Below are 20,090 nucleotides of genomic sequence, written 5' to 3' on the forward strand. Positions count from 1 at the left end.
GCGACATCTTGTGGAGCTCCCCGCGCCACCGGAGCACAGCCAATCTGGCATGATCCGTGCAACGATCGGCGTTGGCCGATCTGTTGCCCGATCACACCATCGCGCACACCGCTGCGCGCCGCTGGGTCCTCGCCGCCGGTTGAGCTGCAGCTCCTCTGGCCACCGCCAGCGCGCCTACCGGCGCTCGCTCGTGGACGCATGTGACACCCTAGGTGTCAGTATAGCCAAAGCTAGGCAATTAGTATAACCACATACACAAATCAGCTAAGAAAACTTAAATAAGAACCCTATATCTAGTTTTGCAAACCTGTGTGTAAATGTGTGTGTGTTTGAGTGCAATGTGCTTAAAAAACAATGTTTGGTATACTTTTAAACTTGACTTGACATGAGTGGTAATAAGGCACTAAAATACACCTTTTATAATGATCTATAAACTTTCTATGCAAATTAAATTCAAACTGAAAAACCATCAAATGAACTGATCAATGGAACCCTTCTTTGATTGTGAAGAGCCACTACTTCAAACAAAATAATAAAGACCTGACATGAGTGGTAATAAGGCACTAAAATACACCTTTTATAATAATCTATAAACTTTCTATGCAAATCAAATTCAAACTGGAAAACCATCAAATGAAATGATCAATGGAACCTTTCTTTGATTGTGAAGAGCCACTACTTCAAACAAAATAATAAAATAAGGCCACAATTAGTTTTGAAATCTTGAAAATCTTTTTAAAGAAAAGAAGACATAAAACATACTTACCTCGAGGTCCACTAAGAAAATATTTAGCTATTCAATTCTTTCTTAAATGACAACATGGACTTATAAAACAAAATAAAACTTCAAACAAAGGGTTCCACGTTCCTTTTGCACATAATGTCAAATATTTATACAAAACAATAATGCATTCTTGTATAGGGGTATGTGTGGATATAAAACTTGTTCCTTTAATATTCTTAAAGCTTTCATGCTCAACTTGTCATAAAAATGTAGTATAAAGACACACTCATATTTTTATGACACATAGTTTAATTTAAAAGACTTTTTGCAAATTCAAAAATTTAAACAAATTAAATAAACATAGTTCAATTTCTAGTAGTAAGGAAGTTAAAATTACTTTCAAACCAATGCAAATATGCATATGAAAATGAATAGGCATATTCACCATGTCATATTAAACAAAAGTCTAGTTGAAGCCTAAGAGTAAAAGTGTCAAAATTCACATGAAATGATAAGTACATTAAATGACAGTTTTTGAAATAATAAAATAATCTTCAATATAATTCGTTGCTCAAATGAAAAAGTGTCTGCAACAAAAGTTGTAGATCTCAAAAATTTGAACAAAATTGGTATTCGGTAGTTTTTCATTTGAGGCCATTACTAAGAAGGAGATAATTTTTTTCTTTACAGAGCAGTCCCTGGAAACATTAGAAATAGCAAACAAGTCCCTGACTTCATCTCCTACCTCTCCCCTCCCGTGCTCTCTGCCTACGGCCCCGCCACCTGGCGGGCCACTTGGCCGCGGTAGGGGTGGAATCGAGCCGAGCCTCGACTTTTTTCGAGCTTTCTTCGAAATCAATATATTCGTATTTATTATAGTCTCCCACGTTGTTTGATATGCAACTTCAAATCGAGCATAACGAGCCGAGACGAGCCGAGCCTGCCAAAATTGACTTTTGTTCCAAATCAACTAATCTTTATTTTAAAAAAAGAACGAACGTAATCGAAACAATTTTGAAACGAGCCACCGAGCCAGGTTAACGAGCTTTTTTTCCAGCCCTCCGCGCCCCAGCCGAAACCAACGGCATGCCCACTGGTTCGCCACAAACCGCTCCCTTTGGCGCTCCCTGAGCTTGCCACACCTCCCAGCTTGCCACCGCAACACCGGCGGTCGACAGTCGTCCCCCGGCCGTGCCCTCCCCTCACTCGGCCCTCCCCCAGGCAGCTGCGCCTCAGCTCGCCCTCCTCCCCCTCCTCCCGTGCCTATAAAAGCAGGGCCGAGATCCCTGAGCGCGCGAGCCGCGCCGGACCTCCATTTTAGCTTGTTGAATAATTCTGGTGCTTTTCTAGTGGTTTAGCTGTTGGTTAGTTGCTGCATGGCCGGCTGTTGGGCTGTGCACGTTTTGGGCTTTGACTCGCACTGTGTTTGCGAGGGAGCGCGTCGTGCGGCATGAACTAGGCGTTTGGGATGGCACTCATCGATGATGGGCGTGCCGCGCATGTCGGAGGCCACGGCTCCGATTTAGTTGTATTCTCTCCTTTATATGCAATACATAGAGTCCAGAAAACGCTGCCAAGTTAAGCAGCACAAACAAGACCGTGTACTTGTGTTCTCTATGTTCCAGTTCGTGTGAGTTGTGTGCGTGTGTTCTTGAGTTCGCCGGCTTCGCGAATGGCGACGTCTCTCCGGCGTTCTCTGACAAGTGGCATCAGAGCCGGTTGCGGGCCGGGGATCGATCGTGGCGACGTATTGTCGTTGGAATCGTCACCGCGCGATCGAGTGGGTGATGTCGCGCACTCCGCCGGCGTCGCCGAAGGGTGGCGGCAAGAAGGGAGGCAAGGACGACAGCCCAGGGGCGAGCGGAGCCAAGAACGGCGATGTCGTGCTTCAGCGGATCGTTCGTGAGGTGGGCGGCGGGACAAGCTACCCCACCCTCACCAAGACGAACTATTCCGACTGGGCACGGCTCATGAAGGTGAAGCTCAAGGCCCGGCACCTTTGGCAGGCGATCAAGGCGGCAACGTCGATCCGGACGACGACATGATGGCCCTTGACGCTCTGTGCACGGCGGTGCCACCGGAGCTGGCGACGGCGATCTCCGACAAGGACACGGTGAAGGAGGTGTGGGATGCCATCAAGACGATGCGCGTTGGCGACGATCGGGTTAGGAAGAACACTGCACAGCAGCTACTGCGCGAGTTCAAGCTCGCCACGTACAAGGACGGCGAGACGGTTGAGGACTACGCGCTGCGGCTGACCGGCATGGTGGCGACCCTTGCTACCCTCGGCGAGGTGGTGGATCAAGGCAAGATCGTGGAGAAGATGCTGCAATGCGTGCCGCCGCGCTTCAAGCAGATAGCGGTCATGATCCGTACACTCCTCGACACATCCACGCTCACGGTGGCGGAGCTGACCGGGCGACTCAAGGTGGCGGAGGAGGCATTCGAGGAGCCATCGTCGACCCTGCGCCACGACGGCAAGCTATACCTCACAGAGGAGGAGTGGAACGCGCGTCGGAGGCAGCATGAGGCCGAGGACCACGGCTGCGGCAGCGCAAGCGGGAGCTCCAGGCGTCGCGGAGCAAGAAGGGGGTGCGGCAGAGGGCGCGGCGGCGCTGGGTCATCTTCCTCAGGCAAGCCGGCGAACAAGCCCATAGGTAAGGATGAGTGCCGGCGTTGTGGGAAGACCGGTCACTGGGCCCATGAGTGCCCTTCCCGGCCCAAGAAGGAGCAGGCCCACGTCGCGCAGGAAGAAGAGGAAGCCTCCCTGCTGCTTGTGAAATCAACGTCCTCTGTTCCATCGAGGAAGCGCCGCCGGATGGGCGGCCGGCCGCGCCGCCGCCTGCGGGCGCCCTGGGAGGAGGGCGAGCACCTCCCCGGCGCAGAGTACACCTACAGCGGCAACCAGCGGCGCCGACCTCATCACTGCGGCAAGGCGAGGGGTCCCCATCGCTGCTGATGCGGGATCCGGATTCGGAGGAGCCGGAGCCGGACTGCAGGCCACCGTCCACCTCCTGGAGCACAAGGTCCTGGCGCACCTCGACGCCGAGGAGAAGGAGCACGGGGCGGATTCGTGGGTCCTCGACACAGGGGCCACGAACCACATGTCGGGTTCCCGTGTGGCGTTCACGGAGCTCGACGCCACGGTCTGCGGCACGGTGCGATTCGGCGATGACTCGGTGGCCCAAATCGAGGGGTGCGGCACAATCGTCTTCCGGTGCAAGAACGGCGAGCAACACACATTCCGCGGAGTCTACTACATCCCCCGACTCACGACGAACATCGTGAGCGTCGGGCAGCTCGACGAGGTGGGCTACAAGATCATCGTCGACGACAGCGTGATGACGATCCGTGAGCCGGGAAGGAAGGTCCTCGCGAGAATCAAGCGCTCGGTGAACCGGCTGTATGTGCTCAACATCAACGTTGCATAGCCGGTTGCCTTGGCTACACGCACCCAGGAGGAGGTGCGGCGCTGGCACGCGCGGCTCGGCCACATGAACATGGCCGCGCTGCGGAAGATGGCGCGGGAGGAGCTCGTGCGGGGACTGCCGGCGATCAAACACGACGACCGCCTCTGCGAGGCGTGTCTCGCCGGCAAGCAGAGGCGCACCTCGTTCCCGGAGCAGGCGGAGTACCGGGCGCAACAAGCTCTGTAGCTGGTCCATGGCAACTTGTGCGGACCCATCACGCCGGAGACGCCGAGCGGCAGCAAGTACTTCCTTCTGTTGGTGGACGACCACAGCCGCTTCATGTGGCTGACGGTGCTGCCATCGAAGGACCGAGTGGCGGCGGCGATCAAGGAGTTCCAAGCTTGGGCGGAAGGAGAGTCCGGGCTGAAGCTGGGAGCCCTCAAAACTGATCGAGGTGGTGAATTCACCTCGATTGAGTTTGCTGAGCACTACGCGGCTGAGGGGGTGCGACGGCAGCTCACTGCCCCCTACAGCCCCCAGCAGAATGGAGTCGTGGAGTGCCGCAATGGCACAGTGGTGGCGGCATCAAGGAGCATGCTCAAGGCGAAAGGCTTGCCAGGCTGGTTTTGGGGCGAGGCAATGAACACCGCTGTGTACGTCCTGAAACGGTGCCCGACGAAGAGCGTGGAGGGCATGACTCCGTTTGAGGCTTGGTACGGGAAGAAGCCGACGGTGCACCACCTAAAGACCTTTGGCTGCATCGTCTATGTGCGGAACACGGCTCCGCACCTCAAGAAGCTGGAGGACCGTGGGCGCAAGATGATCTTCGTCGGCTACGAGCGGGGTACCAAGGCGTACAGGGCCTACGATCCTGCTACGCGTTGCGTCCACATCACCAGGAACGTGATCTTCGACGAGGAGGCGCAGTGGGACTGGTCCCGTGGCGAGGAAGCAGGCGCGGCGGCTGGGAACGTCGACGACACCTTTACCGTCGAGTTCGCCACCAGGTACGTGCCTGCTGATCTGGAGGTGCCAAGTGAGGGGGATGGGACGCCAGGAATGCCCCCTACCGCGACATCGACTTGGCAGGGTGGCTCGGGCACGCCTACACCGACCGTTCCCGGCGCGACATCGACTCCTCCCGCCACGACACCTGCTGGTCCGAGCACGCCGGCTGCGACACCGGCCGGAGTTCAGTTCGTGACGCCTCCGCAGCTTCAAGGCGACGAGCTGGACGACGACCACGACGAGGACGCGCCGCTGCGGTTTCGTGCTATGGACGACATCGTGGGGCCGGAATCACGGCCGGGCTTTGCTGTTCGTGATCTTGGCGATGGCATGCTGTTGGCGGTGAGCGCGGAGGAGCCTGCGTCCTTGGCTCAGGCGCAGAAGGAGGCGTGCTGGCGTAGGGCGATGGAGGAGGAGCTGCGGTCAATTGAAGAGAACCGCACGTGGACACTCACTGAGCTGCCTCAAGGCTGGCGTGCCATTGGGCTCAAGTGGGTGTTCAAAGTGAAGAGGGACGAGCACGGCGCAGTGGTGAGGCACAACGCGCAGCTCGTCGTCAAGGGATATGCACAGTGCCACGGCATCGACTACGATGAAGTCTTTGCACCAGTGGCGCGCATGGAGGCAGTGCGGCTGCTCCTGGCCCTTGCTGCTCATGAGGGCTACGAGGTTCACCACATGGATGTCAAGACGGCGTTCTTGAATGGTGATCTGCAGGAGGAAGTGTTTGTGGAGCAAGTGCCAGGCTTTGCTCAGGAAGGGCAAGAACACAAGGTACTCAAACTGCACAAAGCCTTATATGGTTTGCATCAAGCTCCTCGTGCCTGGAATCAAAAGCTAGATGATAAGCTGGGTGTTCTTGGGTTCAAGAAGTGTCCATCTGAACATGCTATTTACTGTCAGGGTGCTGGTTCTGAGAGGCTTGTAGTGGGGGTCTATGTGGATGATTTAATTATCACAGGGGCCAGCTGCAACAGCATCAAAAAGTTCAAAGCACAAATGACAGAAATATTCAAGATGAGTGATCTGGGATTGAGGTGAAGCGAGGAGTGGAGGGAATCACTCTGTGTCAAGGAAGTTATGCTGGTAAAATCCTTGAGAAGGCTGGCATGGTGGAGTGCAATGCTTGTGATGTTCCTAGGCGTTTGGGATGGCACTCGTCGATGATGGGCGTGCCGCGCATGTCGGAGGCCACGGCTCCGATTTAGTTGTATTCTCTCCTTTATATGCAATACATAGAGTCCAGAAAACGCTGCCAAGTTAAGCAGCACAAACAAGACCGTGTACTTGCGTTCTCTATGTTCCAGTTCGCGTGAGTTGTGTGCGTGTGTTCTTGAGTTCGCCGGTGTCGCGGACGGCGACGTCTCTCCGGCATTCTCTGACATTGCTGCCCCTAGTGCTCACAGCAGAGCTCGCCGTTTCAGCACCGCACTGCCCAAGCCGTCACTGCCACTAGCTTCGCCTCGCTCCACTGAAACTCCAGAGCCCAGCCGCCCCTTCCAAATCCCACCGGAGCATCGCCGCCGGCGAGCAGAGCCACCGCCGGCCGCCCCTCTCTGCGGACCCGCCTCCTCCGGCCCTCTCCCGACGAGCCAAGATCATCCAAAGGTAGCCCTCGAGCCCCCCTCTCCCTTTTCCCCTAGAGGGCACCTGCCTCCGGTGACTCTCCTCGCCGGGAACCGCCGCGCCAATCCTCTCCCTGCTCTGTTCCAGTCCGTCCAGGGACCTCCAGTTAAAAGAAACCAAAGTTCCAGAGTTGAAAAATGCAAAATGTGCTAGAACTCAAAACAGCAAACTTTGAAAATGCGTAGAAATTCGTAGAAAAATCAGAAAATGCAAACCCAAATGTTCTGGAATCCTTGCAATGAAAGCTACAAGTTTTGTTACATGCAAATCTTCAGATTCTGCCTACATTTTAATCTAGGAAAAAGATTAGTTTAAATAGCACATAAATGTTCTAGAAGTTTGGTTCAGTAGCTATGCTTGAATTTTACTAGGTTGTTCTTAGTACTGTTAGAAGCATCTGGTAAAAATATGAGCTTAATTAGGAACCTTTTACTTGCTCAAATGACCAAGATACCTAAATCTACTAGTTCACTTCATATATTAATGCTAGTAGAAATGGACATGGTTTAGCTATGAAACTTTTTATGTATGAACATGCTACTGGATCCTTGCTGTAATACAAGTTTGAGGAGCAGACCAGCACGCTTTGCTAAGTAAATGTCTTGCAAAGAAGGTAAATTAAATCAAGTAGGCTAATCCGAATCTGGGCACCTAACTTGAGTTGATTCAGACATTCAGTAGATCGGGTACTAGAGTGGACAGTGCTAAGAACTCCTACAATAATGCTTGATTGACTATTCACCTGCACTTTCATTGTGCTTTAATTTCACGTTTTTCATTGTGCCTTTAGATCTTTTCCTTATTCGATCTGCAAATAAAACTTTGCACTCAATCAGTAACTCAGTTACTTTCCCGGTTACATAAGATTATTTATTTTAAGGATATAAGATCACTTTGGCATATTATTGAACTCATTAACTATAGGTGCGTGCACAGAAACTTGAGCCAATGACGCATAAAATGCAAGATCCCGTGATCCACCACAAATATTTTAGAGCGTTGCAGTAAGAGCAACTGCTTCTATCCTCCACATGCGTTTCGCTGACCCTTTTTGCTCCAACACTCGCCTAATGACCATATATTTCTATTTTTCTCATCAGGGAAACAATGAAATTAAATACATGTACGTTTGTTGCAGCGGCAACAATAATAGTAGTAGTAGTAGTAGTAATACATAAAAAAAATTCGGATTTTTTTTCTTTCGAAACGAAGATCCGAACAGTTTCCACATGTATTTAATTGTTTCTTTACATGGTTCTAGCTTGGGTTTTGCACTACTACAAAAATAATTTGTAGCAACAGCTTAATTTTTTTAGGGGCGGAACTAAATTTAACCCGTTGCTACAATGGTCCTCGATACTGTAGCAATCGAGTCGCTCCTAGAAATACATTTGTAGGGGCGGCTCAAATGGCTCTATTTGTAGGGACGGCTGGGGGTGAGCTGTTCCTACAAATGGATTTTTAGGGGCGGTTCACACCCCGACCCGCCCCTACAAATATATGTACAAATTTTGGGCACTTTCTTCCTTCTCCCGACCCTCTATTGTTGGCTCGAGAGAAGCTCCCCCAATATCCGAAAAAAAAGAAAAAAAAGAGCGGATTTCAACTTGATTCTCATCGAGTTGAGGGCTCTAGGAGGTAAGTTTAATCTTAATCCTTGTCATTTGTACAGTTTTTTGTTTGTTTTTTGGCTCAAATGGAGCTCTCTTTGTCTCTCACTAGATCTAGATCTCCATGGTGTGAATTAGTCATTTGAGATACTATTTGTTTCAAATTTTTGGATGAAGTTGTGCTATTTTAGCATGAGAACAAGATAATCTAAACATCGTCCGGTTCCACGTGCAAGGCGGTTCTGTCCGGTTCGATGCATGTTGTCGGCTAGCAGCTAGTAGTCTCGTCCGTTACGGAAGATCAAATACTAATTTTTTTCCCGGCGCAATTGTGCCAAATGATGAAAGTGTGATGATCCCAATTCCCAATCGCCTATGGCTCGCTCGCTCTATGCTGGCCTAAACTTTTTAGCGGCCGGTATGGGATGGAGGAACATAACTTTGCAGGCAAGGAACGGATGCGATTATGCGAAAATGTGCTTTTCAACAAGATTAAGCGAAAGTTTCAACCGGCCAAGGCTACGGTCACCTGCCCCGTCCCCGGCCCGTTGCCTAGGACGACAGATAGGATACGTCCAAAAAAAAAATCCCGGCCCCGACGGAGAGAAGAAGGGACCGTGGCGTGCTTGACTCATGCCACAGGATCCTCTCGGACAAACTAGTATATTTCTGCTGTACTAGTGGTTGATTATAACGGGTGTCCAAGCTAGATTGGTGGTCGCATTCAGACCAGGCTCTTTTGTCTCGCGCGCCGGCAACGTTTTGCCAAACGTGCAAGGCGATTAATTACACATTCCCTCCAGCCAGTGGTGTAATTAATGTGAAGCAAAACGTGTTGAGGGGGTAATTTAGATTTTTTTTTCTAATGTTAATCAACCTACCATCCAAAATGTGGGGGAAAAACATGATGGAATAAACAGTATTTAGGCGTAAACCAATGTGTAAACTCAATAGTTTATTTTAACGTGACTGCATTGAACAATAAGGCAAATAAAGTTCCAGATATGAATGTGGACAATGAATTGGACATATATATCAAACTTTTATCTATGGAATTATCTTAGATACTAACTGGACATTTATAGCATATACTGCAAAAAATGAGTTAGACCACCACTCGCATATACTAACTGGACGTCGCTACTGGAGGGAGGTGGCCACGGCGCCGGTGCCCGGCCTCGCTTCCGCTGCCTGTTGCCGTGTGCGGGGCCACCGGTTGGTTTGTCTGTTTCCTCTCCGGACTGCTCCCGCTCGTGTGCTCCCCGGTCGCCGGAGTTGATGCCTTGCGGGCAAGCTCTGATGATTAGAGATTGGGCGACGTCGCTTTGTTTCTATCACCGTCCGATCTTGATCGGGCTGTTGAAAAATGAAAAGCAGTCACTGGTCTCTACTCTCTAGACCTTTCTACTGTCGTAAAACGCCGCGTGCTCTACCTCGCGACCGCCCGTCTTGCAGCTGTGGCCCTGCGTGATGAGCTCGCTGCCGGCCGGCGGCTGCAGCGTCGAATACTCGAATCTCAAGCAGCACCGCTTCCTGCGCCGTGCCCGCGCCTTCGTCGGCTTCGTCCGACACATTCGGTTTGCCACCGTATCGATTTCCCTCTCCAGCGCCGCTGCTCCTCCTGGCCACTATCGCCCAGCTTTGCTGCTGTGAGCTCCGCTCCGTGACACGGCCCTATCAGGCACGGCAGGGCCGGACGCGATGCGTCGCAGGAGCTGAGGCAGAGCAGCAGGGCGTGCGGCTGAAAGACGGGCGAGGAGTACGCCACTATCAGTCGCAGCCCCTAGCTTGTCACGGAATTGATGTGTTTAGACTGTTCTGTCTATGCTTAATTCTATTGTGCCGCCTCGCCGGCTTCCTCAGTTCCCCCACAGAGCTATGCACAAAATAGGTACGATTTCACTTTGTTAATTACTCCCTCCATCTACTTTTATAAGATGCATATGCATATTAAGATTTAAACTTTGCAATCTTTAACCTATTATTTTACTATTATTTTTTATTTTCACAATATAAACTTTATATGATTGCATTCCTTATCAAATATACTTTACCGTGATTGTAAATTTATAGCCATAAGTAATACTCCCTCCATTCACCTTAAATAGATATATTTTAAAAACTCAAATATTCATAAATGATAAATATATTTGCTATTGGCACATACCAGAGGCGGAGCTCTCCATTAGGCACGATGGGGGCAGCTGCCCACCTACTGCAGGCAGGAAGCCCCTTGTACACCTCTCTTCTTTCTCAGGTGTGTTGTGGTCGCTCTCTTTTCTTTCTTAGGGTGTGGTCGCGCGAGGAGCAGAGCCAATTCATCCCAGCCTCTGGCAGTCTGGCGGCATTGCATCCAACCTCGTTTTTGGGAGATGGATGTGCGAGCGAAGGCCAAAGGCCCAATAGGAGAGAGCTCACCAGCCCAATAAATTCCCACGGCATCAGGGAATAATCACCGGCCGATCTAACTCTCAGATCTCTAATTTGGCATGCTACCGTCTGAGCTACGCGGGTGACAAGTGATGGCGACCGCGACCCTATCACCGTCACCACGTCGCACATCACGACATCAAGCTACAACCCTGCACCTGCACGCCCGAGCGCGTCGTCGTCGTCGCCGTCCTAGCTGCAGCATGCCGAAGCTCGTTGCTACCTGCTGTTGGCCGCCAGCGCCTCTTTCTGCCGACTGCCCGCTGCTAGCTATTGCGGGCTGGCACTCTGGCTAATTGATCTGCCAGAACTTGAGTTAGTCCATAATCGCTGATCTCTCATCACCCATCAGGTGACCAGTGAGGAACCGAATATTTTTGAATGTATCTTCTGCCCCACCTTTTGAGCGAGTTTCGCCACTGGCACAAGCTATGATAATAAATAGCAATAGTAACGAGGAGTTCCCATTTAAAACATCAGAGAACCAACAAAAAAGTTTTTGTTGCATTTACTATATAATAAGTAAGGTTGTTTTCCTTGGTCATTGTGTCGAGGTGAAATATAGCTATCAAAAGTGAATGTAGAGAGTATAATATAAGATAAATAAATGGTCAAAGTATTATTTGGAAGACCGTGTCATATTATACCGTGTCTTAAAAATGGATGGAGAGAGTATACACCAAAGTGAAGGGGATGCACTTCAATCTTTGCTTATTGTTTGATAGTATGTGTTCTTCAATGTTACTTAATTAGGTACTTTCAAATGTTTCAATTTGACTACACCTTTCAACTGAATATTTCAATGTTTATCTGTAACACCTTCCAAATTTAAATTATATGCTGATTACGTTCTTTCCATGCTCTGAACAAATCCGTAGTGCTAATTTGATAGTAATTTAATTCCTTCTTGATTCTAATACAAATTTAAAACATATAAACAGGCACGCCTAGATTTCTCAACTACTTTTACCATTTTCCAGTTCAATACAATTTCTCTTGCGATGGACAGAGGTTATGAGAAACTGGAAGCTGACCCTGTTAACTATTTGTGTAAGCATATGAGACCATTACCATTTTAATTTTTCTTACAATATTTCAACAATTTGTGTAGTAACATCAATAAACATTTGTAAGAATCAGTTTGCAACATGTAATTTCCTGAATCCAAATTTGATTTAATGCTCCTTGCCTGATGATATTTTAGCATTTTGCATGCATGACAGGAGGCAACATCAGAGTATACAAGGATCATGAGAGCAATTTCTCATGACCAATTTGTGGTGAAAGATCGGACTATCAAGAGTACCAAGCACATTACGATCAGTTGCTACAATAATTTCTCGTACGCTAGTGACGATAGCGCGGCAAGGCCGCCGCGTCATACTTTCTAGTACAAATACGATGCTGCCCGGGGCCCTCTTTGTCTTGGGCCACCGCATCGTCCCCGCACGGCCCGTGTGGGGGGGTGGCTCGCGAAGCGGCGGCCCGTGTTCGTGGGCCGTTTCGCGACTGCTACCCGTGGGCCGCCTCCCGCACGCGGCCGAAAAATGGCGTCATCCATCTGAAGGGCCTCCAGCCCAGCCAGCACGTCAGCCTCCCTCGCTTGCGGACACGCGCTCTAGTCTCCTACGCCACGCGCGGCGCCTTTACCGTGCGCAACCGGCCACCGGGTTGGTTGGTTTGTCCGTTTCCTACCCGGTGTGCTCGTGTCGGTCGCGTCCGCCGCCCACTGCCTGCGTATCAAAAAAAAAATGTGTGTCTGTGACATACTGCTCGTGCCAAGTCACAAGGACCAAGTCACTGGTACGATCACTTGGTCAAGCTCCGTGAGAAATGGCCAGTGGTAGGATCATCAATCCATTTTCTCTCACAAAAAAGGAAGAAAAAGGAGGATCCCCCGGCTCCGAGCACCCCCGACGATGCATGATGCACGGAAAAGTAGGGTGGTTGGTGGGTGGAGCCCGTTGTCCCCACCGGCAGGCACGGGGGCTTTCCACCAACCCCCTCCCCCACCAGGCCACCACCGGGCACCGCCGCGCTGACCGCCACGGCCATCCGCCCCCCACCTCCACCTGGCGGCGGGGCGGCCCCCTCCCCGCCCCGGACCCCGGCCCCCATGTCGCGGCCGCGGCTGCCCCACCCCACGTCCCCACCAACCAACCCTCACCGACCGCTGACGCGCCGGCCCCACCACCCGCGGTTGCTCGCGCTCGCAGGCCACGACCTCGTCACGTTCTCCACCACCCCTCGTCTACCTGTAGCCACTGGTCATCGCGGTGCCTGCCTGCCTGTGCCTGGCAGCGCGGCCGCGGGTTATATAAAGCCGCCACCCGCCGGCCTCGTCCCGGCAGCCAACCCGAGGTCAATCCAGCCACAGCCCACCCAGCTCGTACCCAGATCTCCCGGACCCGTTCAGCGCCTGCTGTAGCGTCGGCGATGGCCAGCACGGCGGCCGAGGCGGCGAAGGCGGCGGAGCAGCCGGCCAACGGCAACGGCGAGCAGAAGACGCGCCACTCCGAGGTCGGCCACAAGAGCCTGCTCAAGAGCGACGACCTCTACCAGGTACTTGCCCGGCTGCCCCCGCCGCCCCCATTCCCGAGCTCGCTGCTCGCGCTCTGGATCCTCTTCCTCCTCCTCCTCCTCCTCCTCGTTTGCTGGGTCTGACCTGACTGATCCGGGATCGGGGAATTCCGCAGTACATCCTGGACACGAGCGTGTACCCGCGGGAGCCCGAGAGCATGAAGGAGCTCCGCGAGATCACCGCCAAGCACCCGTGGTACGCGCCGCTCGATCCATCCATCGATCGATCGATCTTCCGGGCCGTTTCCCGGGCCTCCTCTCTCTGTTCGATGCGGATCTGAAAGATGGTGCCGTTGGTGGCGCACTTGCAGGAACCTGATGACGACGTCGGCGGACGAGGGGCAGTTCCTCAACATGCTCATCAAGCTCATCGGCGCCAAGAAGACCATGGAGATCGGCGTCTACACCGGCTACTCCCTCCTCGCCACCGCCCTCGCGCTCCCCGAGGACGGCACGGTCAGTCCATCCCTCCCAGATCTGCCTTCCCTGTTCCTGAGCAGCAGCAGCAGCAGCAGCCCACTGACAAAGGCTCGGTCCGCAGATCTTGGCCATGGACATCAACCGCGAGAACTACGAGCTCGGCCTGCCCTGCATCGAGAAGGCCGGCGTCGCCCACAAGATCGACTTCCGCGAGGGCCCCGCGCTCCCCGTCCTCGACGACCTCATCGCCGACGTACGGAATGCTGCCCGATCCCCTTGTCCCCTGACCTTGCCCGTCCAGAAATGGCGGCCCGGCCGGTCTCCTGGTCTCTGAATCCTCCTCCTCCCCCCGTGCGTGCAGGAGAAGAACCACGGCACCTTCGACTTCGCCTTCGTGGACGCCGACAAGGACAACTACCTCAACTACCACGAGCGGCTGCTCAAGCTCGTGAAGCTCGGCGGCCTCATCGGCTACGACAACACGCTGTGGAACGGCTCCGTCGTGCTCCCCGACGACGCGCCCATGCGCAAGTACATCCGCTACTACCGCGACTTCGTGCTCGTGCTCAACAAGGCGCTCGCCGCCGACGAGCGCGTCGAGATCTGCCAGCTCCCCGTCGGCGACGGCGTCACCCTCTGCCGCCGCGTCAAGTGAGCGTGGCCCGGCCCGGCTGCCAACCCCACCGTACCGACGACGGCCGCCGCCGCCGCCCAACTCCAATCATAGACGACGCGCAGCATTAATTATTCACCATCTTTTTTTTGGCTCTTTCTTGGCTTTGTAATCTTGGAAATTGTAACCATTTTCGTGCGTAAATGTCGAGACCATAATACTATAAATTCACAGTACCATGAAGATCCCTTGTTCATGCTTCGCACTAGCTTGGCAACGGTTGAATTGCTGCTGAATTTTAGTCGATGTTGATACTCTCAAACCGAAATTCAGTAAAAATCCAGCGGATCAGACAAAAACGTCGGTAACTTGGTCGGATCGAAGCTGCCAAATTCGGCAAATTTTGCATTCATCTAGAAGTGCAGACTTCGATTCCTGTTTGGTGTATGCGTTGCGTTGAAGTTTTACTACCCCATCTGTTGGATGCTTCCATCTTTTGACAGAGATGGCAGATGGCACCCAGTTTGCTTGAGGAGTTCATCGACAGCGACAGCTGCGTGCAGATATTTGCTACTAACATCTGTAGGTTGTAGCTGGCCGAACGACCTAATTGTGAACAGAAGCTTCTCTGCCAGAGGACTAGCAGTTGCGTGAAGTTGAGTGCCCATGTGGCCTGTGCCCATGTGCTGATGTGGATACAAGAACAAAATGAAAAATCAATCAGAATGTAGTTGGCATGTATATAATAGTAGGAGCGGAAAAAAAATTCAAAAAAAAAACTCAGTCACAAGATCCAGTGCCCATGAATTGCAAAAAATCCTAGAGCAAACCTACTCCTGTGGTCTTACTATAGATTGCCAAAGAAATCGCCAGAAACAGAAATTAACCAGTTTGTCAGTCAGACATTCATGTCAGGGGAAGCAGTTGTGGTGTGGTAGCTTGATCATCACATACCGGAAGTGGCGTGTGATGAAATCAACCCATCAGACTGGGTTCCAGGACAGTTAAGCAGGTTGCCGGAGTTGGGTTCGCGTCCCTATCTCAAGGGTGGGTGGATGAATCAGTGAATGGTTGATGAGACGGTGCCGTCTTGAATCTCATCTTGGTGGAACATAGGTATCCAAGTAAGACTCTAAACGATCTATTTGCAACGATTTCCTTTTTGTAAAAAAAATAGACAAGATTCTAAAGGAGTGCACTAAAGGTTTCTATCCACAACCTAGTATCATGCAGTCATATTTAACCAAATCTCTTCTTTTTATCAGATCGGCCCATCAAACTGAGCATTACTATATGATACTACATCAGATCGTCCATGCATGACGGTTCAGCAATCAGCACTTTGAGATGTATCTGCACTGTAACCTACTAAACTTTATATGTACAGTGTGATATATGATTCGTAGTACATGTATGCCCTTACTAGCACAATCTGTGGTTCTGATGGTCCAAATTATTCTGTGCCGCCATGATGGTATAATTTAAAGATACAATCGATTTTTTTTTTGAGAAGAACAACAATCAACACAACACAAACAAGTGAACAAACATTTGATCCTTTCATGTATCCCTTTCTGACAATTCTTGCCATGAACCAGTGATGGGCTCATGGCTGGCTTCGTGAAAATCCTTGTCCATGGACAGACAGACACACATCATCAAGAGACCTGCACCCCGGCGTTGAGGATCTGGGGGATGGACCTGATGCGCAGGGCAGGGCTGATGGAGAGCAGGCCCACGAAGCTCTCCGGCGGCACCCGCATGCCGCCCACGTTGATGCACTCCAGCCGCCGGCACTTGTTCACCAGCGCCACCAGCCCGGCCTCCGTCACGTGGCGGCAGCTCCACAGGATGATGCTCTGCACATGGAAGAAAGCCACCCCCACCACACTGTGAGCACTTGCAGGTCAACTGCATCTGCATCTTCTAATAAGCACTTGCAAAATTCCATTTCAAGTGATCTGAACTTGCAGATGATTAGCACGTTGCAGTTTCGGTGTCATGACCAAGTTTACAGCACATTCATGGCAGCAATGCAATTTTATTTTGGCAAAACCAGTTTATGTTGTGCAGAACAGTAGAACTGATGCCAGGTCTTCTTAAAAAATAAAATAAAACTGATGCCAGGGGTACTTTGGAACTCCTTTGGGTGCCTTACTTTGCTGCAGAACTGAAACTGCACAGGCCTTCTGTAATCACTAGAGGGTGGAACGTTCTGAAACTATCGAACCCATGTCTTTCCAATGAAGGGCTCTATATCGATTCAGCAATCAGATTTGGCGCATAGCTCCTAGAACAACTCCACTCAACACCCCATTCGACTAAAGCTAACTGAACACCCACAAATCTGTTAAAAAAAAACAGCCTACATTCATGTGCTATAGCAGCCAGACAGCCCGGGATGGTCCGGAAGGCCCAATCAGAAAGAACAGCAACATCGTTGTCAACCACTGTAGTCCAGATCCTGACCTGAACAATCTCAGTATCTAGCACCATTGGTTACCTGAATCTGCACGACAAGTATCTGCCCACTGATCCCACTCCCAAGTTAAAAGAATTGCTGTTCTATGACAGGACCAAGGAACCAAGTACAAGAATGTCTTAGTAGTACATGTAGATGTTAGGATCAATATTTTCCTCTTGAACACAAAGGAGAAATGTGTTTCATTGCATTAAAGAAGTCACTTCTAATTAACCACCAAACTGAAAGCTAATGAAACACCACCAAATTGAGTCTACTTAACCTCAGTTTCTATACTATACTGCAAACTTGGACAAGCATGAACGAAATAGTCCAAGCCTCTAATCATGAATTTACTAAACCATGTACATATATGAATCTATCTTCATGAAAGAGATTGACCATAATTTTAAAAAGGCCACACTAGTTCAGCAATGATGTATTCATGTATACAGCCCTGGCCTAAGTACTCTGATAGTGAATCCCCCTGTTTGTGCTAAAGCATTGTGATCTGAATTATGATTATGAAAGCTACCTTAGAGAAAGAACAATGTTAAAAGGAACATACAAAAAGAACAGCAGAGTCCCATCTGCTATTCCAATTCCTGTATGCATATTCTGATCACATAAACAATGAGAAGGAATGCTCAGTTGTTACCTGGCATAATTTATCACCTATTTACACATAATAAGTCATAGCTACGCTTAATCTACTCCCAGCAGATGTACCATGGACCAAAATTGGATGGACCACTGTTCTGTGATAGGCCCCACAAACCAAGTTCATTAGTTTGTTCCAACCATTCATTGATTTGTTCCACGTTTTCCTTTTCCTCATTGACTAGTTGATTCCAAAGTACCAAAATAATGCCATAATTCAAATAACTTCTACTAGAAGTTTCTTCAAACTACAGATTGGGCTGTTCATAGACCCATTTTGCATGATGTAGTTCGTCAGGTCCATAGCTTGTTGAAATTTAGAAAAGAGAGCACACCTTCAGATTTGTGCAGCTATTTGCGACTGCATTCAGGGATTCGTCTGTGATGAATGTGCCACCAATATTCAGGTGCTGCAGAGAATAAGCCCTTGAAACCTACAGGGGAGTTTGAGAAAAGTGCTATTGTTATTAAGGAAAATAGCACTTGATCTTAAGAAAGTTCTTAGTGGTCTGGATTACCAAACTGCCAGAAAACTTTTGCGTTGCAGATAAGAGTTGTATTTACTTAAATATTATTAAGAACATGGATCATTCTGATTTCTTCAACATGTCGCAAAGTCTAATACATAGGTACATGGCCTACGAAAAAAATGAAAGTAATGATGGACGAAACTCAAGAAATCTGCAGGGAAGTTTGACAAATGCACATTTGTTATAATGGACATTAACACCTCAAAGACATGCTTACCCGAGTTAACCAAATTGTCATTTTTTTTTCGCAGATAGAGAGGTGAATTCAACCCAAACATGGATCACTCTGAAAGTAGCAACCTAATAGTCTATACTATACATGGACCAAGAAAAGAATGAATAAAAAATTATGCATAAATGATGAGAAAGCAAAGAATGAATAAAAAATTATGCATAAATGATGAGAAAGCAAAGCCACACAAGTTAGCAATTGTAAAGCGACTCAACTTTTTCTTGACGTCAACATCCTGACAATTAACATATCAATCTCTAGATAATTTCAATGACCAAGAACATTATTTAAGTACACTTTACAAAAAAAACATCAGCCTAATTAAAATTAGCAGAGACCATTTCTTTCTTTCTTTTTTTGTTGGACAAAAAGAAGCAGGTGGAGCAATTAGCAAAGCTATTGACCTCAATCTGAATATTGACAGGACGGAATCTAAAAGAACTTTCCCGTTCTCACCAGCGGGACAACGCCTTTATCAGTAATTCCAGCCAATCCCCACAGCGATATGGATGTCAGGTTCCCGACGCAATCCGCGGACGAAATCTTGATCAAGCCTTCGTCGGTGATTTGGCAGCCCCAGCAGCTTCGTGAACTCCAAGAAAGGGGAAGGCAGCGTTAGGAAAGGATTGCTCGGTGGGTCGATCGATCGGGAGAGGTTGGAGCGTCGGCGAGAGCCGTTGAACTCACATGTCGAGGTCGCGGAGGTTGACGGCGGCGCGGACGAGGCGCGCGGCGGTGTCGTCGCCGGTGCGCTGCCCCGCGAAGCTCAGCCGCCGCCGCGACGCCAGCGACAGCTCCACCGCCCGGCGCCACCTCCGGCTCACTCCCCCCGCCCTGACGGCCAGAGGTAAAAGCAGAGCACAAGCAAATCGCGTCACGATCGACATGGCGGCGCATCAGCCAAGAAGCCGAGCAGCAGGAATCCGTCGGTCATAGGAAGCGATGGGTTTGGCTTTCCCGTACATGGACAGGTCGCGGAAGGTGGGGAGGAGGGAGAGGACGTGCGCGAGGAGGTCGGCGGGGAGCCGCTCGATGTCCGCCTCCGCCGCGCCGCCATCGCCGTCGCGCTGCTGCTTCTGCTGCTCCATCTCTCTCGCCCGACGCTGAGGAAGCCGGCGGGCGGGGCTTCTTGTAGCGCCAGACGTCGCCGCCACCGTCACGTGACGCCGATGCGTGCACCTCGACGCGAGTGGACGCGGGCGCGGCGTGGAAATTCTCGGCTCGGCTGCGCCCGGGCGCGCGGGGCGGATGAGCCGATCATGTGGACACCCTCGCGCCATCACGCGACATTTTAAAAGGCCTTCGGCGGCCGGACGCCTCGAGATGCTACGTCTAACTGTTACGAAAAGCGTCCTGCCTGGATCAGACCTGCGGTTGAGATGTGCTGACGGGGAAGTCAAGCTGCTAATAAATTCAAAACAACACCAAAACCGCACCAAATTTTCTGCAAAATGACTTACTCCGCTAATTAATTTTTGACTCCAAACCAGACCAGTCCAGTTGCAGGATAAAACCAAAACAAACCACACCTCGTGCCCTGCCCCATCCATACACAGGGGTCTGTAGCCCGTGCCGTTTCTCCGCGTGAGAGTGTGTCCGACCTTCCTTTGAGCTTTAGCATGACGACAAATAAAGATTTTTTTTTACCTCAACTTAAAATTCGCTCCTACAGAAAGTCAAACTTAGGATCTGCTACTGAATCCTAACCAACTCAGCTAGTGGATCCTAAACCTCGATTTCTTAGTATGTATGACTTCTGCGTAGCTGTCTTGATATACTGGCTTCC

General features: G+C 50.5%; 2 protein-coding genes across 3 annotated transcripts; one reads left to right on the forward strand and one right to left on the reverse strand.

Moving 5' to 3' along the window:
* The first annotated feature begins 13,063 nt into the window (after positions 1-13,063).
* On the forward strand, positions 13,064-14,677 carry LOC120669636 (caffeoyl-CoA O-methyltransferase 1-like). Its single transcript, XM_039949439.1, has 5 exons — positions 13,064-13,370; positions 13,505-13,584; positions 13,700-13,844; positions 13,930-14,061; positions 14,170-14,677. Exons 1-5 carry the CDS (start codon positions 13,245-13,247, stop codon positions 14,461-14,463), a joined length of 777 nt encoding a protein of 258 aa, XP_039805373.1. The 5' UTR covers positions 13,064-13,244; the 3' UTR covers positions 14,464-14,677.
* A 1,085-nt stretch (positions 14,678-15,762) lies between these two features.
* LOC120669637 (F-box protein At5g67140-like) lies at positions 15,763-19,552 on the reverse strand. Of its 2 annotated transcripts, none has more exons than XM_039949441.1 (5): positions 19,268-19,552; positions 18,992-19,138; positions 18,761-18,887; positions 17,878-17,976; positions 15,763-16,280 (listed from the first exon to the last, which is right to left on the reverse strand). In XM_039949441.1, exons 1-5 carry the CDS (start codon positions 19,390-19,392, stop codon positions 16,080-16,082), a joined length of 699 nt encoding a protein of 232 aa, XP_039805375.1. In that variant the 5' UTR covers positions 19,393-19,552; the 3' UTR covers positions 15,763-16,079. The 2 variants fall into 2 exon arrangements, with proteins under 2 accessions (XP_039805375.1, XP_039805374.1); XM_039949440.1 differs by having other exon boundaries at positions 18,761-18,896.
* Between the last annotated feature and the right edge of the window lie 538 nt (positions 19,553-20,090).

Source organism: Panicum virgatum, chromosome 4N (assembly GCF_016808335.1).
Source record: "Panicum virgatum strain AP13 chromosome 4N, P.virgatum_v5, whole genome shotgun sequence".
Lineage (NCBI taxonomy): Eukaryota > Viridiplantae > Streptophyta > Magnoliopsida > Poales > Poaceae > Panicum > Panicum virgatum.